This window comes from Hipposideros armiger, unplaced genomic scaffold (genome assembly GCF_001890085.2).
Source record: "Hipposideros armiger isolate ML-2016 unplaced genomic scaffold, ASM189008v1 scaffold_39, whole genome shotgun sequence".
NCBI classification, from domain to species: domain Eukaryota; kingdom Metazoa; phylum Chordata; class Mammalia; order Chiroptera; family Hipposideridae; genus Hipposideros; species Hipposideros armiger.
The window spans coordinates 4,300,895-4,320,247 of NW_017731389.1; the positions used below are offsets into that span (position 1 = coordinate 4,300,895).

Below are 19,353 nucleotides of genomic sequence, written 5' to 3' on the forward strand. Positions count from 1 at the left end.
TTGTTAAAAGTACTTAAGAGTAAAAGTTTTCTCATCTCTTGTTAAGTGGCATAGCTTTATTTTTTATTATTAGCTTGGGCCCTGAGGTTAGAATGCCTCCTGGAATTAACGTAGTTGAAACTTCCTAGCATCTATGGAAAGATGATATATAGAGGAAAGGAAGGAAGTTGTGGGCAAAAACACTGCTGAAGCTGCCACCACCACATGATTTATACTGAGCAGTTCAGATGGAGATCATGCAACTGCATTATTCTTTCATCTCTGTTAGCACAGGAATGAAACTGGGAGGAAGAATTTCAACAAGTCCCAAATCTGCCTATTCATCTTTAGACAAAGGCTTACCACTTCCTCGCTTCAATTCTAGAGAAGTAGTTTCCCTTCCAATATCATCTTAATGGATTTGGTTTGCTGGAACGTGTGAGTCCCTAAACCCAGAATGGCTGTGTCTCTGGGTAGCAGGCATGTCTGCAGGTATCAGAAGTGAGCACAAGCTCCCAGGACCCTTCTTCTCAAGCTTGTACACCAGAACCTGAGGCTGCCTGATTTTCCGTCTGAGTTACCCAGGTCATTAAGATGGCAGTGAAGTGATTTTGTTGGTGCAGGCAGTAAAATCACATGTCACAGAGATAAATATGTATGTTACTCTGTTAATTTCAAGGGCACCTGGACTAAGGCTGTCATTGCATCCATTCAGATGAAAACCCGGTTCTCCCCATGGCAGGGGAGAAGAGACCTTGAAATATGTACTTCATTAAGGCGGCTAGACCAGCGGCCCTCTTGGCTTTTAGTTTTTCAGGGCTATTAATGCTAGTCAGAAAAAATTGCTATCACCTAACAACTTAACAAAACAGTTGGGGCAGAGAGAGAGCGAGGAAGAGTTTTTCATTCCAAATGATCTGACCCCAGGCTTTGTCTGTTCCTTGCTTCTTTTCATGGAGCAGGGGGCTTACGCACTGTGTTCGTGATACATCTGCAGCGAACTCCCAGTATGTTTTTAATGCATTTTAAATGCAACCACCAGAGGCCACATTATAAACCAGAACTTTCCTGTTAGTAGCAAGCCAGAAATCTCAGTTCAATGTAATTTGTATTATGATTAGAAAATACAATAATGTTGATGCAGTCATTTAGTCTGAAGGAATCATTTGCTTTCCAAGTGGGTGTATGTGTGTTGACGTTGTGGTTAGAGTTGATGTATCATCAGCAGACTCCCCAAATTGTAAGGGCAACAGTAAGGGCTTAGAAGCTTCCTGTGCTGATTTTGGACAAAATGTGAGAAAATGCAGGTAGAGAGAAATTAACAGTAAAAGGGAAATGAAAGTAAAAATAATTAGATGAAGCTAGGGTGAGAGGTTGCGTAATTCACCAGAGTAGGGGGTGAGCATTTTATTTCTAGTTGAAAAGATGAACCTTGGTTATTGAAGGGTACTTCCAACGCAATCCCTAGAAATGCATTTCAAATGCTTATAAAACTTCGCAGTTACAAATATTGCAGTGTTTTGCATTTTGGGGGTAGGTCCTTTTTTATTTTCAAAATATGAACTGCGGTCAGCCCAGAGTTATATTCTGCTGCTCTCTTTACCTTCCTCTTTCCTCTTCATTTGTAAACGAGATAAGAAACATGAGGCTTTTAATTTTAATTTGCAATAATAGCCTAGAATGAATTTTTTCTTTGGGCTAGACATTCTCTATACCTCAGAAGAAGAAACTGCTAGTTTTTATAAAATGAATTTTCATTGCGGTAGGCCGACTCCAGAGCCTAAAGGACTTCTTTGTCTTGTTTGTGGAGCATCTTTTTCTTATCTTCTTCCTAACCAGACTTCTTTAAAGGTGTGAATGCTTTAAGTAGCATCATGCTATTGGAAATCTAGGAGATTCAACCAGAGCCCTTTAGGTGTTCTGGGTGGATGGGAAGTCTAATGTGCGTGAGCCATCTGCTCAGACATGAGGGCGTGACCTCTGGTCCTTGGTCATGCCGACAAGGAAATAACATTTTTAAAATGATGAATTTCCTGGAAGGACCGTTTTCTCCCTTGCAGAATTTTATGTGCCTTTCTGTCTAGTAAATGACAGATAATTCAGACAAATCTCATGGAGGATGAATGAAAGGTAAACAAAATACTTTTACATTTTATTGAAAGCATTAAAGAACTAACAAGGTAAGTGAAGAACTATTAGACTGAGATTTGAGAGGGCATAGGAATGGAGAGAAGACACCAGCACCCAGGATGGCTTTTGTCTTGAGAGTATTAGCTGTTCATTAATAATCAGCTGAGTAACTTGAGTTGCGCTTTTGGTAGTTGTGTGGAGCTGGGGTTATAGAAGTCAGATCTGAGGTCTGACCAAAGGTGAAGACAATGATAAATCACCCTCCTTCAAGCTGGAATCATAAAGAGCTACACCTTCAGGATAAGAGCATACCAGTTTTTGCATGCTTCATCTGGGTGGACCAGAGAAGATGCAGTTTGGGTTTGCATTATGGTAGATCCAGACTAGGTGGTGCCTAGCAGAAGAGAATGCAGTTTTCTGGAGGAAGATACCTCCATCTTAGGCCACAAGTTTTTTCTGCAATTAAAATTTCAAATACATTGTCCAGCACACAAGACGAACCAGACACATGGATGTATGAGATTTCATGAATGGTAAACCAGTAGAAAAAACCCAATAAAAATGGACTTTACAGATACCTTAGATATTGGAATTATCAGACATGGACTACAAAGCAGCCGTGCTTCCTACATAAAAAAAATTAAAAGCCATACTTGGAACTTTGTTAGGAAACTGAAAATATCTCACAAATCTTCTTACAAACATTCAAAAGATAAGTTAATAACTTATGAACAACAAATGGCAACACATTTGAAATTTTAGGTGAAATGGACAATTTCGTAGAAAAGCATGCCTTTCTACAACTGAATGAGGAAGACATAGAAAATATGAGTTTTCTAACCATTAGAGAAATCGAATCAGTTGATCAATAGCTTCCTAGAAAAAGAATTCCAGTCTCAAATGGTTTCACTACGACTTGTACCAAACATTTAATGATGAAATAATTCCAATCTTCTAGAAATTCTTAAGTAATAAAAAGATACATGCATATATGTGTGTGTGTGTGTGTGTGTGTGTGTATGAAATACAGAGTTATATCCTGCTTCTGTTTTTATGTATATGTATGTATATATACTGCAGAGAAGGGTGCTAAAAAATGTATATGCATTTTTAGGAGGTGTTAACACTTTGGTTAACGTTGTTCAAGCAGAAGTTTGCCATAATCAGAAGTGTGTGGATGATGATGGTAACCACTTTGAGCGCCTCTTGTAATTGCAGCAGTCAAACGTGACTTGTATTCATCTTCTGTTATTGGTATATATTAATACAGTTTTTTCCTTTCTTAAAATGTGTATACATTTTTTTGGCACCCTCTGTACACACACGCACACATACACACAAGGCTGAACAATTAAGCTCACGAATTCATCTTAGAAAAAGTGCCACATACCTAATTGCTGAATATCACCATGGTCACCTTCCAAGTCATCCCCTTGGGAAGCTATGCACTGACGCCAGGGTTTTGCCCACCCTTCAAAGCAGTTTTGGGACTCTTTCTGGAATGGCCATCAGAGCTGTCATTACCCTTGATGTCCTGAATGTCATCAAAATGTCTACCTTTCAATATTTTCTTTATCTTTAGGTAAAGAAGTCATTGGGGGCCAGAAAAGGTGATTAGGGAGGGTGTTCCAATACAGTTATGTGTTTACTGGATAAAAACTCCCTCATAGACAGTGCCGTGTGAGCAGGTGCATTTTCGTGATGCAAGAGCCATGAATTGGCGAAAAGTTCAGGTTGTTTTCATCTTTTCACGCAGCCTTTTCAGCACTTCCAAATAGTATACTTGGTTAACTCTTTGTCTAGTTGGTACAAATTCATAATGAATAATCCCTCTGATATCAAAAAAGGTTAGCAACATTGTTGCAACAAGTTCACGAAATTAATTGTTTGACCATATATATATATATGCTTCCCAACTATTTTAAGGCTAGCAATGCTCAAACTTAACAAGTACAATTCAAGAAAGGAAAATTCTAGTGAAATATTAATCATGAGCAAAAATCTTAAATAAACTATACAGAAAATGAATCCAATAATATATTAAAAGGATAATGCATCATGACCAGGTTGCATTTATACAAGGAATTCAAGGTTAGTTTAACAATGGAAAATTTGTAAGTGTAATTTGCCACATTCACGGAATAAAAAGGAAACAAAATCGTGATCATATTAGTGGGGAAAAGAACTTGATAAAATGTTAACAATTCATGATAAGAGCATAGTGAACCAAGAATAAAACTTAAATGTATTAAAATAGTGTCTACATAAAGACTACCAAACATTGTGTTTAATCATGATAAGTTAACGACTTTTCCTTTTAAAAGCAAGAACAAGACAAGGATGTCTGCTCTATTCACTTCTGCTCATCATTGTTGTAGATTTCTAGCCAGTACCGAAAGGCACGAGAAAGAGAAAAGATAATAAGGATTGAAAAGGGGAATTAAGATTGCCACTTATTTATGTTTGGGTAATTGGAAAATCTTAAAGAACTTATAGGTAAATAATTAAAATTAAGAGTTTTTTCCCATAGAAATGCATTTCTGTATATCAGCAACAACCAGGTAAAGGTGGAAACTTGAAAGATAACATTAAAAACCACAAAACTGTATTAAGTGCTACAGAAAAATATATAGAATTCTATAAAGGATATGGAGCCTGTTGAAGTTTTAAACAAGTTAGTCATTGAGGTAAAATCAGAGCAGATTCTTGGAGAAGAGGAAGCTAGTCATGTGGATTTCTGAGGGAAAAGCATGGAAGCCAGAGAGAAAAAGAAATTAAGGCCTTGAGGTGGGATTATGCCTGCCATCTCAGAGGAGCAACAGAAAGGCCAGTGTAGTTGGAGTGGAGCCTCAGGGGGGTGGAGGGGCGGAGAGAAAGAGATGAGATTGGGGGGTTTGGGGTCTGGGGGTTTGACGTCAGTACGCAGATCACGTGGAGCCTTTCAAGCCACAGTCAGAACTTCCCCTCTGAGGTGGGAACCACTGGGGGGCGTTGAGCAAAGTAATGAAAAGATCTTGGCTTTGATTGCTATGTTGAGAACAGATAATGGAGTAGAGGCCCAGGAGGGAAGCAAGGATATTCTATAATCCACACCGAGAGAGAGGGTGGATTGTTTCAGGACGGTAGTAGTGAAGATGGTAACCATGGTTTCCGGGTGCATTCTAAAGGAATATCCTGTAGGATTTGAGGATGGACTAGAAGACAGGGTCAAGGAAGACTTAGAGGTTTTGGCTTCAATGACTAGAAGGATAGAGTTCCAACATTGATGATGGGAATGACAGCAAGTGGAGTAGACTTGGCGTGAGATGGTCAGAAGTTCAGTCAAGATGTCTAGCGATCCAAATGGAAATAACAAAATAGAAGCTGGACCAGGGTCTCTCAACAGAGAAGTCTGGGTTAGAGATACACACTTGGGAATGCTGTCATTAATGCCTAGAGAAGACAACCAAAGATACATCATAGGAAGTCACATAAAGAGAACGCAAGGGCAAACCAGAGTGGAAGAAGATATTCGTAGCATGCATAACTGACACAAAACTACAAATCAATAAGAAAAACAGACAGCCCAGAAGAAAACTGGCAAGAGACTTAAACAGACTTTTCACACAAGCAGATAGCCAAATAGTAAGCGAATGAAAAAGTACACAACCCTGGTAATAATCAGGAAAGGTGAGATACAGCACAACAAAATAGTACTAGAGAGTTCTCATGCACCACTGTCAAGAGAATAGAAATGGTTACAACCATTTTGAAACCAATTTCATTTTAGCTAGTGAAGTTGGAAATACTCACTGTGTAAGACCCAGCAGTTCCACTCCTGGATATATTTCATAATGACCCAAATACCCATCATCCACAGAGCGGACAAATTGTAATATATTCATCCAATTGGATACTATGAGGCAATAAAAATACAAATCACAGTTAGACTCAATAGCATGGGTGACTTAAAACACAAGTCCATGTAGCAGAAGAAGTTAGACAAAAAGAATACAAAATCAAAACTAATGTTTAGAAATAATTTCATAGGCAGGAAAGTTCATTTTAAGAAAAAGATGCAAGGAAATAAATACCTTAAGAATCAGGGGAGTGATTACCTCTAATGGATATGGGGCTATGATCCGAAAAGGACACACGGGGCTTTAGATAGTGTTATGTTTCTTGATGTGGGTGATAGTCACCTGAGAATACTATATACGAGTATATACACTAATGGTGTCCTTTATACTTGCCTAGTTGTTTTGCTCATTCTGAGGCTAACTCTAGGGGGAAACAGTGTATAGGAAGCGAGGATATTACCATTTATTCAGTCAGTATTTGCGTAGATAAGCCTTTTCCAGAAGTCTTTGAGTAAGTCCTGGTCACTGTTCTTTGTAGTGCTTACATTCCTGTAAGGGTGATCGAGAATGTACCCAGGTGTGTGAGGGTCGCGGCACACATCAGGGGCAAGGGCGAAAGCTTTGAGGCCAGAGACCTAGGTTTTAACCCTGGATCTACCCCTTACCAGGTGTGTGACTTTGGGCACGTTACCGTACATCTCTAAGCTATGGCTTCTTCCTTTGTAAAATGCGGACGATAGTCTCAGCCAAAGAATATGGCGATTCAGTGTAATGATATACATCAAGTTCTTGGTACGTAATCACTAGTGCCTTGAAGCATTAGCTGCTTTTCCAACTAATAGAAAGGCTGTGGAAAACACCATGACCTTGACATTAAAGTACACACCAAGCATCATGCGCTCGTCCCAGTTTAAAGGAGGAGGAGCATACCTTATGCTGAGGACATGTGCGAAGGCACCATGGAAGATGTCTTTTGAGCCATCCCCCAGTTTCAGGAAGTTGAAGAGAGGGATTCAGGGACTCTAGGCAGAGGGCACAGAGTGACCAGGGGCGTGGTGACAGGAAGTGAGCAGCAGCTGGTGTTAGAGCGGATGGGCCAGTATGAAGGAGCAGGGCTTGCAGCCTGTAAGCCGCTGGCCCAGAGTGGCCTCCATAAGGGTTTGGCCAGCATGGTGGGTTTTGTTTTCAAAACTTACAAGCTTTGCCTGTAACCACAGTTGCCCCCACTCCCAGTCGTCCGTTCTTTGTTTGCTAGATGCGTGGATCTAGAAGATATTTGTGTTTGCAGACCTTAGCCTGTCACTTGGACTGAGTGTGAAAATGGCACATGGAAAGCATGGGAAGCTTGCATAGGGACTAGGAGGTGGACGGGCTTGAACATCACGCTAATGAGTTTGCACTTAGGCTGCAGGTCACAGGCAACCATTGAAAGGTTTTGAACGGGGTGTTGCAGTAATAGGGTTTGTCTGCTAGGGTGACCTACACTAGATCTGGGAAGATCCATTAGGGGGCTTCGACAGTGGTCCAGTGAAGAGGAATGAAAGACCTGAGCTAGACTGGGGACTCTGAGCACAGAAAGAAGAGGGTGTGTTTGACAGCTGTTACGGAGGCCGATTTCACGCCATTTGATAACTGATGAGCTGTGAGGTGTTGACTGAGAAGAAGGGTACCCATAACAGAAGAGGAGAGGAGGTGGGAATAACTGTGGGCCCACAAGGCATATTTAGTGGTGACTTGCTGAGTTTGAGGTGGGAGGCTCACTTTGTGCTCAGGCTGCTCTGCTCAGTGGAGCAGTTGGAAAGTTGGTTTTTGAGAGATAGTTTTGAGCTTTTTTTCAAAGCTCATGTTAATACCATGATAATTGTCGTTGACAGTCCAATGACTTAATGTAACTATGTCCTGTATGGCCTTTGTTTGGTCCGATGCGGATAGTTCTGGTCCTTGGAAGTTGTCAATACACCAAGGATATTGGTTGCAGGACCGTGGTTAGCACACACAGAAATATCAGTGTTGACTAGTGAACAGAGGGGTGGGGGTATCTCAAGTTTATTTTCCATTGAGAAAGCTGGGTGCTGAGGCTAGCGGCTGGAAGGCCTGCCTCACTTGGCATGGGCCGCGTTGACAACGAGCCCAGACTTAACACACACACTTCACCCAGCCCGGGATCAGGTATGCCCGCTGCACGCTGGCCTGGAGCAACAGCCAACCTACACGTGCACCTGTGGGGGTTCTCTCAGGTGAACAATTTTCAATGCCTCTACCTGCTAGACAGTATTTTGTCCAAAATAAAAATCACATAGTGAAGAGTTCTTGAGTCACCTATAGAAGAGGACTGGGTCACTGAAAGGGTTCCTGAAGCCTTTGTAAATTGTAAGAGACACAATGATTGTTAATTGAATGATGCTTAGGTATAGCCTGTTTTAGATCAAATTCATATTATCCTTGTGGTTTTTTTTTTTTTTTTAGTGGGCTAGAAGTTTGCTTTGGGGCTCCACATATAATCTGTGGATCCAATAAGAAACTGCTCAAGTTTTAGTTCTTAGAATTTACAGGTTTATAGTTGTATCTTTGCTTACAGCTTTTTCAGTTATGTTAATATATACAAAGGGTGCCCTAAAAATGCATACACATTTTAAGAAAGGAAAAAACTGTATTTATTGTAATACTCAATATATACTGATAACAGAAGGTGAATACAAGTCACGTTTGATTTCTGCAGTGATAAGAGGTGCTCAAAGTGGTTTCCATCAGCATCTAGACACTTCTGATTACAGCGAACTATTGCTTGAACATAGATAACATCTCTTAAAATGTGTATACATTTTTTGGGCACCCCCGGTATATCATGCTGAATCCTAAAAACCTTTATTTTTATAACCCTCATTCCAATGGAAATGTGCAGTACTGCAGTGGATCATCTGTTACATAATGTGATTTTTGCTGCACAGGGTTTTCTTTTTCTTTTTTTTTGAAAATGTTAACAATATATTGCACAAATAAGAGTTTTAAGACTGTTCTGTACTCTTTGAGGTTCACTTCATAAGATGTGTATTTACAGAAAATTCTGATTTTGAAAACTTTTAATCTAAGGAAGCATTTTGCTTCAGACATACAAGCGCATATTTAAGACAAACACATGAGTTTTATTTCAAACACAGTTAATAGAGTTTGCTGGACTATGTACTTCTAAGTTTGAATTATTTTTGTTCTAGCTCAGGATCTCTGACCTTGGGAGATTTAAAATTGCTCGTAGAGCATTAAGACCTTTGATTAGAAATTTAAAATCATGCCTTGAGCTTTTATGCGCATATTGCAGATGAAAGTGACGTTTATTTCTGATAGTCTTGGGTCGGCCTAAACCAGGCTGCCTTTTAGGGTTAAATGTTTGTGGTGTCATGAGCTACAGCTTTAAAATATGTGGATTCAGGGTATTGGTTTAAGCCCTCCCTGTTGGGCCAAATGGCTTGGATTTACATGGTATCAATTTAAAACACAAATAGCTTCTGAATTTTTCTCAGGCAAACTGTTATGAGGCAAACTCGATGGTTATTAGTTCCTCAAGACCCCTTCCCCTGCCCTGCCCTTTCTTCTTGTTCATCTTAACTCTCATCTCATGATATTTGGGGGGAGGGTGGGGCAGTAGAGGAGGTTTGTTTCTGTTTTTCTCTCCGTGTTTTCTCTTTTTATCGCTGGATTCTTTGTTCCAAGGAAGAAGCCTATTTTCTGTTTCTAAGTGTTTTGTTCAGAAACTTTACGCCCTGCTTCTGAATTCATGTTACCTGAGAGATGGCAGGTTCAGCTGTTTTTTGGGGATGATGAAAATGGTGAATCTTGGACAGAGTTAGATCTCAGGATGACCTGGTATTTTCCAAATGAGTTTAGGGACCTTACTTGAGTTCTGGTCACCACAGCTTCATCGTCAAAATTTCCTTAGGATATAGCTCTTGAGAGGATAAAAATCTCTTCAAATTAAGAGCTTTTATAGATGTCAGTGATCAGATATTGACAGTATTATACCATCTGTCTAAATATGACTATTTTCCTGTAAGCCAATAAGAACCTTACCTTTCTCAGGTTAATATTCTGTGACTAATGGCTGCTTGGTAGGGAAGAGATTTTTCAGTGTTAGATTGCATTCTTTATTTGAATTTACCTCAGGACAGAAGAATAATGCTAAAAAAAACACACAAAAAAAAGAAAGGGATGGGGGGAGGCTCTTTCAAATAAAAATGGCAGCAATTAAAAATATTGGAGGAAAATATTGTTTAAAAAACTGTGTGCAAGTGGCTTAAAGTTTGTAAGACTAAAGTTCATTTTTCTAAAACCAACAGATATCATTTAAGTTTACTGTTGATAAACTATTTTAGTGCAGGGGTAATAACTATAGAGTTCACCTACCATTACTATAGTATCCAGAGATAGAGGACACATAATAAAACTATTAAATGAAGATGTACATGTTTTGCTATCTTTTTCCTCGTAAGTTGTATTTTTCCCATTTGGGTCTTTTGGGTCTGAAATGCCAGGGACTCTTCTTTTTCCCTGTCCATTCTTTTTAGTTCTTTTAATTACTGCTTGATCTTGCAGAACTTGAGTTGTAAAGAGCTTGTTAAAAATAGACTTGTCACTGTAAGCACCTCCTCACATCTGCTTTTTTCCGGGTCCCTGCAAGGTTGACCAGCCTTTTTTTTGGAGTTGCTCATCAAAAACAGGTGGAGGAAAAGCAGCATCTGTTTAGTCAACATTTCCAGTGTTAGAAGACAATGTCAGGTTTTAAACTTTTTTTTTTTTTTTTTTTTTTTACCAAATATGTGCTTTCAGAGCAGTAATTGTGTCAGATGTGGTGAGGGTTAGGTGGCCATTTTGAGGCTGATCAGGCCCTGATGAGCTTTCACTGCTGTCTGTCACGCCATATGCAGAGTTTACAAAGAGACATAGATAGCATCCCCTGGGTGAGCCTGCGTGGTTCATTATTTTCTGTTTAATCATTTGACTTTCCAAACGCCAAGGGTGCACTAGGCCTTAGTGGGTGTAGTCAGGAGTCGATCCCTCTTCAGTTTGCTCAGGATCCAGTGGGAGAACACAGGTGTGGTGTTCAGAGCAGGTCGTGGGTCTCAAGCTCTGCTGCTTTCCAGCTGAATTGCCTTGATCCAGTAACCAGTTTTGTTACATATAAAATGGGGGTGATTATGCCTCCCTAACATATGTGAAGAGCCTGGTAAACAGCATCTGCCTGAAGAAATGGTTTGGAAGGTAAAGCTAGGGAGCATTGTCAGTTTAAACCAAATAAAACTGGGTGCTCTTCATTGGTTTTTAATAGCTTTTATGTAATCTCTCCTTGCTTATGAAAATATTACGCCCCGTGGGTATTGTTTCTTTTGGTCCCTGCTCTGGATCAGCAAACCCCCCATCAGTGGAGATGTTGCAAACAATGCATAGCTATTAGTGAAAACCCTGCTTGTTGTGTGTCTAGTGGATTTCTTTTATTCCCTTTTGGTTTTGAAGGTTGGAGTACATTTTTTTTTTTTTTGGTGCAGTGGCACCATAACCTTATCTTTTAATTGCATAAATAAGAGGATTTCCCCCTTGGTTTTTAGAAAAGATGTAGGAAGTGTGATGTACGATCTTCTTATAGGAAGATAACAACTTGTACTGATTTTTGCTAAAGCATGCTTGCTAGTGCATTGGGAAATAGCATTCAGAATAATTTACTAGGTATGTTTTGTCGTTGTAGCCTCTCTTCCCTCTCTACACACACTATATAAATCTGAATAAACTGTAATTCATGTAATAAAAACTGACGGTGCAATATTTCTTTTTAAATTTATTAATTTTTATGCCTATGTTATAAAATTTAAAAAGTACCAAAGGCTATTTTATGTTGAAAAGTAAGTTTCCTTCCTTACCTCATTCCCTAGCCCCCTAGTTCCTCTCTACAGAGACAACCATTTACATTTTTTAAAATTGAAATTTGTGTTTAATCATGGTTTGATACTCATATATTAAATTTGCCCTATTATTTCTCGGCCTTTTGGCTAAGATCAAGTGTATTTGCACTATAATTTTCGGTTATAAGTTAGGGAACCACTTAGAAACAGGTTACTAAGTGTGCATTTGAATATATGAGCAGAAATGAGTAATGTAACTTTTGCGATGATGTCTCTTACTCAGTGTAACCAGCTTTTTGGAGCCATTGTTTCCATGACACTTGAGTGTCTTGATTGCCACGTCTGTGGTTTTTTGTTTTGTTTTTCCATTTTCCAGTTGCAGCATGAGAAAGCTGAATTAGAACAGCATCTCGAGCAGGAGCAGGAATTCCAGGTCAACAAACTGATGAAGAAAATTAAAAAACTGGAGAATGATACCATTTCGAAGCAGCTTACATTAGAGCAGGTAAGAATCTATAGCTCTCGCTACATATTTTTTCCCTCATGCAACTGTTCTTTCAAGCTTTCAGATGCCCTGAGGAGTATAAGTGAAAAATATTTTTTAGCTTTTTCTTCCCACAGTGGAGACTTCATTTCTGAAGTATGCTTTGACAGGCCTGGTTGCACCTGCTCACTCTCTCACACACTTTCTCTTTTTTTAACCACAATTAATAAACTTTCAGGAGATACGTTGTGTTGTACTGATTTATTGGCAGGAAATGTTAGGTTCCTTTTGCAGAGAGGGGGAAGAATGTGTTTTTAACCACAGGATAGTTTCTGTGAAAGTTCCTGAGACTGTTGCTATGGAACTAAAACGTCTCTTTCAAGGGTTCTTCAGAACAAACATTAACACTTTTCCTTTTTGAATTATTAGCAACCTCATATGAACCTGTCTTCTCCCAACGAGGCTTGTTGATATAGATATGGAGTCAGAGACTTGGTTGCACCCGCAATTCAGCCTGGTGTTGACCTTGGAATAACTTCTAACTAGTTATATGACTTTGAAATAACTTCATTAACTTCTTTTGGGCCCAAGTTTTCCATTTTTAAACTGAGAAGGACAAACTAAAATCAGGAATGGTAAGTTAAAAAAGGTACAAAAAGTACAAAGTAATAGCGCACAATCCCTTTGTCCATTGCCCTTGGCAGACATTGGTATTTGATCACAGTCTGTACCTTGGGAGTTTGGACTGGTCCTTGTACTGCAACACACGGAACTGTGGGCAGCCATGATCAGTCCATTCAGGTTGGTGTGTCAGACAGAAGTACCTGTTAACCCCTAATGCTTTTTTCCAACTATAGTGTCCTGAAATTTTATTTTCCCTAAGATAAATGAAAGAGGCTAACCACAGTGTATATACTGCTGTCTGGTTTCCATGTACAATTCAGTACACTGATTAACATCTTCCAGCTCTTCGTAATTTGGATACTGACTGCCGTTTTGATGATTTGGCTAAGCCTTTCGTGCAGAGTTGTCCAATTTTTCCCAACTTTAAGATCTTTCTGTGTATCTTTCTGTGGATGCATGCTGACTGGATCTTAAATCACCCTCAGAACTGTTCTAGCATTGTCATTGTACCTGAGAATGAAATGGTGATGGGAATGTGAGGTTTGAGAAGAAATTAGGGTTTGTTTTAAACTAATCTAGTTGGCTTTTGTTTTTCGTGTTATTCTTACATCTACCTATGTGTCAAAGGGCTTTCCAAGACTATGAATAATGCCCCTAAAAAACCTTCTCTATCCCTTCTAGCTAAAACAAAACAAAAAGTTCCATTTCCAAGGATTGATTATTATATACACATCCAGAGTAATCTATTCTTACCATTTATCTTCAAAATGCAGATGCAGTGTCTAAATTTAGAAGACTCCTCTTTCCCGCACAGTTGAAAAACATTTTGTGTCAAAGTTGAATTCCCAGGATAGGCATTAGCCAGTTCTGTCAAGTTAAAGCTTTGAAAATTCTTGTTCAAAGTTCTTGACACACTAAGTACTTGTTATTGGTGCTTGTTAATCAAGATTAACCAGATGAAATTCTCACAGTCGTTGGTATTGTGAGAAATCCCCTTGGTCATGGCCTTTACCGTGATGGTCAGTAATTTAAACAGCTTCACTCTTGTTTGTGTTCACATGCCCCTAAGGAGAGATTGTGACCCCCAGGGTTTAGCTGTGGCCACAGGTGGAGGTAGTGACCTAGTGGCAGAGAGAGAAGGGTAGTCTGACCCTGCAGTCCCTGAGAAGATGGCTTGCTGCACCCTCTAAGAATATATGGGGTCTGTAGTAACTGAACCTTTTTAAAATGAGGTCCAAGGTATACATTTTCTCCAAGTTAAGAACGAAGTGCATTCTTAGGTTTATTTCAGACCTCAACAGTAAAGAAACGGATTTCCACAGTGGAGTGCGTGCTTTGCTGAGCAGCCCTGTGCTAGAAATAGACCTGAGACCTGGGATATCAAGTCCTATTTTAATTGAGGTGGAGAAATTTAACATCATCGTAAAACTTGCCCCTTTTGTTGTGGATACATCCAGGATGGCTAAATGTTGGGGATTTTACTCTGTGTTTTGTTTAGCTATAAATAATTTTAATCAGCGTTTAGGGGAAATGTTTATTTTTTTTCCCTCTAGGAGAAATAAATCGCGTCTGTTTCCCTGGATGTGATCTGACCCTCTCTTGTGGTCATCTCTTGGAATTATCACCTGTATTATATTATATACTGTATGTCATAGTCTAGATTCTATAATGTATCCTGTACTGTAAGTTCTTATCAGAAGAGCAAAGGCATGTGCTACATAGAAATCATTATAAAGCAGTGTAGCACGTGCCTTTGCTCTTCTAGCTGACGAATTAAAATGATAAGCTATTTGAAGACACTTATCTGTTGTGTCTTGTGCCCTCCCTCTGTTTTGTTGGAAGAGTTTAAGTGTGGATTTGGACAGATGACTGGAGAGCGGTTATTTGTGTTTTGGAAGATAACACTATGTAGTATTCAGGGCCTGGGCACTGTACTTGAAAGGAACCAGATGTGGACCTGTTTCCTCTCTTAGTTCACTTTTTTTTTTTTTGTGACAGCCTTATTGAGATATGCTTTACATAGCATACAAACCACCCATTTAAAGTATACAATTTAATGGTTTTCAGTATATTCAGAGTTGTGTAACCAACCACAATCCATTTTAGAACACTTTCATCACCTCAGAAAGAAACCCTGTACCCTTTAGCTATCACTCAATCCCCATCCCCCTTAATCAACAACCAGTCTGCTTTCCGTCTGCATATTTGTTCATTCCGGATACTTTATATAAATGGAATCATATAGTATATGGTCTTTTGTGACGGGCTTCTTTCACTTAGCAGGTTTTTACCCATGTGGTAGCATGCATCAGTACTTCATTCCTTTTCCTGGCCAAATCAAGTTCCGCTGTGTGGCTATACCACATTTTTGTTTACCTGTTCATCATTTGATAGACATTTGGGTTGTTTCAGCCATATAGTTATTACAAATAATTCTGCCATGAATATCGACATACGATTTTTTGTGTGGACATCTGTTTTCATTTTTCTTGGGTACATACCTAGGAGTGGAGTTGCTGGGTTACATGGTAATACTGTGTTGACCTTTTGCAGGGATTGCCAGACTTTTCCAAAGTGGCTGCACCATATTGATTATAGCCATCCTGGTGACTGTGAAGTCGGTTTTCTAGTTCCCTGATGGCTAACGATGTCGAGCATCTTTTCAGGTGCTTATTGGCCATTTGTATATCTTCTTTGGAAAAATGTCTATTCACGGTCTTTTTACTGTTGAATTGCAAGAGTTCCTTTTATAGTCTAGATACAAGTCCCTTATCGGATACATCATTGGCAAATGTTTTCTGCTCTTCTGTGTGTTCACTTTCTTGATGAAGTCCTTTGAAGCACAGAAGTTTTTAATTCTGGTGAAGTCTTATTTATCTATTTTTTCTTCTGTTGCTTGTGCTTTTGGTGTCATTCGAATCCATTGCCAAATCTAAGATCATGAAGATTTATCCCTATGGTTTCTTCTAAGAGTTCTATACTTTTAGGTCTTTGATCTATTTTGAGCTAACTTTCATATATACGGTATGAGATAGGGGTCCAAATTCATTCTTTTGTGTGTAGCGCTCCAGTTGTCCCAGTCAGTTTATTTTAGAGCCTCAGTTTCCTTATCTGTAAAATGGCAATGATAGCAAGCTTGTGATAGATACGACAATGGGACAGAGTGTAAGGTGACTCATATAATGTCTGCTACACGAGCACTCAACATGAGGTAGGTGCTGCTATTAATTTTAAAATAATCCATGTTGTGAACGTATTGGGTTGAGCCTGCAGAATGGATATTGGAAGGCGAAGGGGTTATGTGTTGATCATAACATGTTTCTTTTGAAGGTATAGCTTGGGTTGTAATGATTTTTATTTTAAGTAGACACTTGCCTATTACCTGTAAAGCAGAACTTACTGGATTTGAGACTCAGTCTTGGGCTCCCGCCCCCCAAAGTAAGCCCCAATTAACTTCCATGCCCTCACTGTAAGTTTCTCTCTCCAAAAGTCAGGCCTTCAGCGTGGGCACTTTAATTAGTCAAATAGCATTTATTCTTCCCTTAGACCCAGAATCTGGGATACTTTTGTTTTTCAAATAGGGAATGTTAACAGCTTGATTGTCAAGGGCTCTGGGCAATCGAGGTTCTATTTTCTTGATGTTTTGCGATATATGAATTCATAGGATTTTAGAGCTGGAAGGCCATGCTGTAGGGAGCACTGCTTTTGTCCCCAGACCCTGGTGGGGACATGAAACAATGAGAAAATCACGAGGAAAGCCAGAGGCGGGGGTATCCTACCTGATCCCAGGACTTGGGACAACAGCCTCCTGCTCCTCCATTTCCTCTCCCCGCAGAGCCTGTTGTAGAGGCAGGGGCTCGGTGTGACCTAGGGCGACTTGCTGCTTGGTGACAGACCAGTTTGGGTGTAAGTGGCCTAACCTGCTCACACTGCTTTTTCAGACATGGAAACCCAGAGAGAGAACAAGTTACACAGCTCATAAGTCCATAGTCATTTATTTGAGTGACTCTTTTGGCATTCATTTAGTGTCCTGAGTGCTTCACTCCAAAAGACAATTTATAAACAGATGTAAAAAAGCATGTTCAGAATGATGTAAAATTATGAGGTCTTTGCAGCACTAATAGGACGAGTTTAATAAACTGGATTAGTCTAGTCAACATGACTTGAGTGCTATTAGAGGCTCTTTGTAACAAACAGTGGTGGCCACTGCCTGTAAACCCTATTTGAAGACTTTTGTTCAAACGTGTGTTCACTGTGAGTCTTCTATTTGGTAGTCACATTTTCTTTAGGTAACAACATTTAGAACTTGGAGTATTCGCTTAGTGTCAAGAAATCTTCATCTGAATGATTTCTGCCAGTTAGTCATTTTCATACTTCTCTGGAGAAGGATAACTAGCATTAAAAGGCACACATTATTTATTAAGTGAAGTTCAGCTCAGCAGATAGGAGGGCCTTCTGTGCACTTGATTCAGAAAACTGTCTTGCAGGAAAGAAGACACCAGCAGCCATAAAGAGGTAGACGAGATACTTAGCCATTATTAGGTAGTATAGTAGAAAAATACTGGAGTAAGTTAATGGAGAATTAGTCATGTAATTCATCTCACACTTATCTAATGAACCAGGGCTGCCTGCCATGTCTTTTAACTTTTTTATTTTATTTTTAATTTTACTGGGGAACAGTGTCTTTTTCCAGGACCCATCAGCTCCAAGTCAAACAATTGCTTTCAATCTATTTGTGGAGGGGGCAGCTCTGCAGCCCACGTGGGAATCGAACCAGCAACCCTCGTTGTCATGAGCCTGTGCTCTGACCACCTGAACTAACCGGCTGTCCCTCCTGTCATGTCTTTTAGATACCTTAGTCTTTCCCATGTAGTTGGCCCAGTAGTTTTCTCAGTTATTCCTGGAATTTGGGGTATATTTCCTTACCCAAGGTGCCCTTTCCTTCCAAAGTACAGACACCCATACCTTAACAGTTGGATTTAGAATTGGAGTGGTAATTTTTCATTCATTAGCATCCATTTATAACAACAGTATTTTAGTCTGTGTAGTTTAGAGACACTCTTCCCTGGGTTCAAATCTCTCTTCCAGCTGAATAAGCTGTGTGACCTCTATTGTGAGATAGACGTAATATCTAATTTGCAGGTTTGTTGGGAGGGTTCACCTTCCATCCTGCCTCTCCTCAAATTCCAGGCATACTGAAGTGCTTTCATCCCTCTGATGGAGAATTTTTCCAGTGTGGACTGCACAGCCAGAAATAAGCGTACATGGTAACCCAGTGCACTGATGTTTTTGTAACTATATATATATATATGGCTGGGACACCTTTCATCAAACAAGCCGATGTGCTTTGCACTGACTTTCTATTCAACCCTATTTCATTTTTAGCAAAATATAGGTCACAACTGACTCAACTCATTTCACAATTCAGTAATGGGCCGTGACCTGCAGTTTGAAAAACAACATGCTCTGAAGTGCCCCATGCTTTCCTGCCTAGGTCTCCGTGGATCTGTTTCCTCTGCCTGGACCACTTTCTCCCCACTCCCGACGCCCGTCCCGTTCTTGTTCATCTTACTGACTTCCCTTTTCCAGTCACTCAGGGGTCTGTGCTATCAAGTATTTCTCCATACTGTTCAGGCTTCCTCTTGTAACACTTGGTACACCAATACCAATTAGCAAACAATTAAACAAATTGTTTCTACCGTGTAAATTCCCTGTAAGGTAAAGGAGGGAAAGCACAGTGTTGACCTTGCCACCGGATCCCTGGTGACTCACATCGAGTAAGCTCTCCAAAAATTGGTAGTCCCCCCCATTGATCATGAAAGATTCCACTGAATGCCTATGGTAAATGGCACTATATTATTAGATATGATAAATGGCATATTATATATAAATATTCAGGAAAAGGTGCGTGCATATTATTTGAGCCTCAGTGTCTCACTTGACCTGGTTCTCTTGTCTGTCTGGTTTATGAATATGCGTGCTCACATGTCTCCTGTGACTCTACCACTTTGACTTTCTTTTTGTCCATGCTGCAGCCAGTGCACTTGTAGGGAAAACATCCTACATTAATTCAATACAACCTTTATTCCGTGCCTGCCATCTGCCACAAACTCTGCTAAAAGAGGTCCCTGGCCTCATGGAGTCTGCTCCCGGGAGGCCAGTGGACCCATGGACTGTGATTTGGGGTGCTCTGTGCAGTGCTGTGATGGAGGGGACAGCATAACTACTGCAATGCCCTCGCACCCCCCCCCCACATACCCCCATACCAACTGAGAAGGACCCAAAGCTCTGTGGCGCTTGGTTTAACCGTTTGTTAATTGACACACTTGGGCTGGCTGGATCTAAATGTAGCTTGTTCCAGGGATGTGAGAGGAGACAGAAATGGGAGAGAAGATATGCAGTAAAAAGT

General features: G+C 39.9%; 1 protein-coding gene across 1 annotated transcript in view; it reads left to right on the top strand.

Annotated features, from left to right (window-relative positions):
• CCDC6 (coiled-coil domain containing 6) overlaps positions 1 to 19,353 on the top strand; it is a 119,386-nt gene that overhangs the window by 61,800 nt on the left and 38,233 nt on the right. The window contains exon 3 of the mRNA XM_019638414.1: positions 12,213 to 12,341. Coding sequence (XP_019493959.1) covers positions 12,213 to 12,341 — 129 coding nt within the window. The remainder of the gene's footprint in view (positions 1 to 12,212; positions 12,342 to 19,353) is intronic.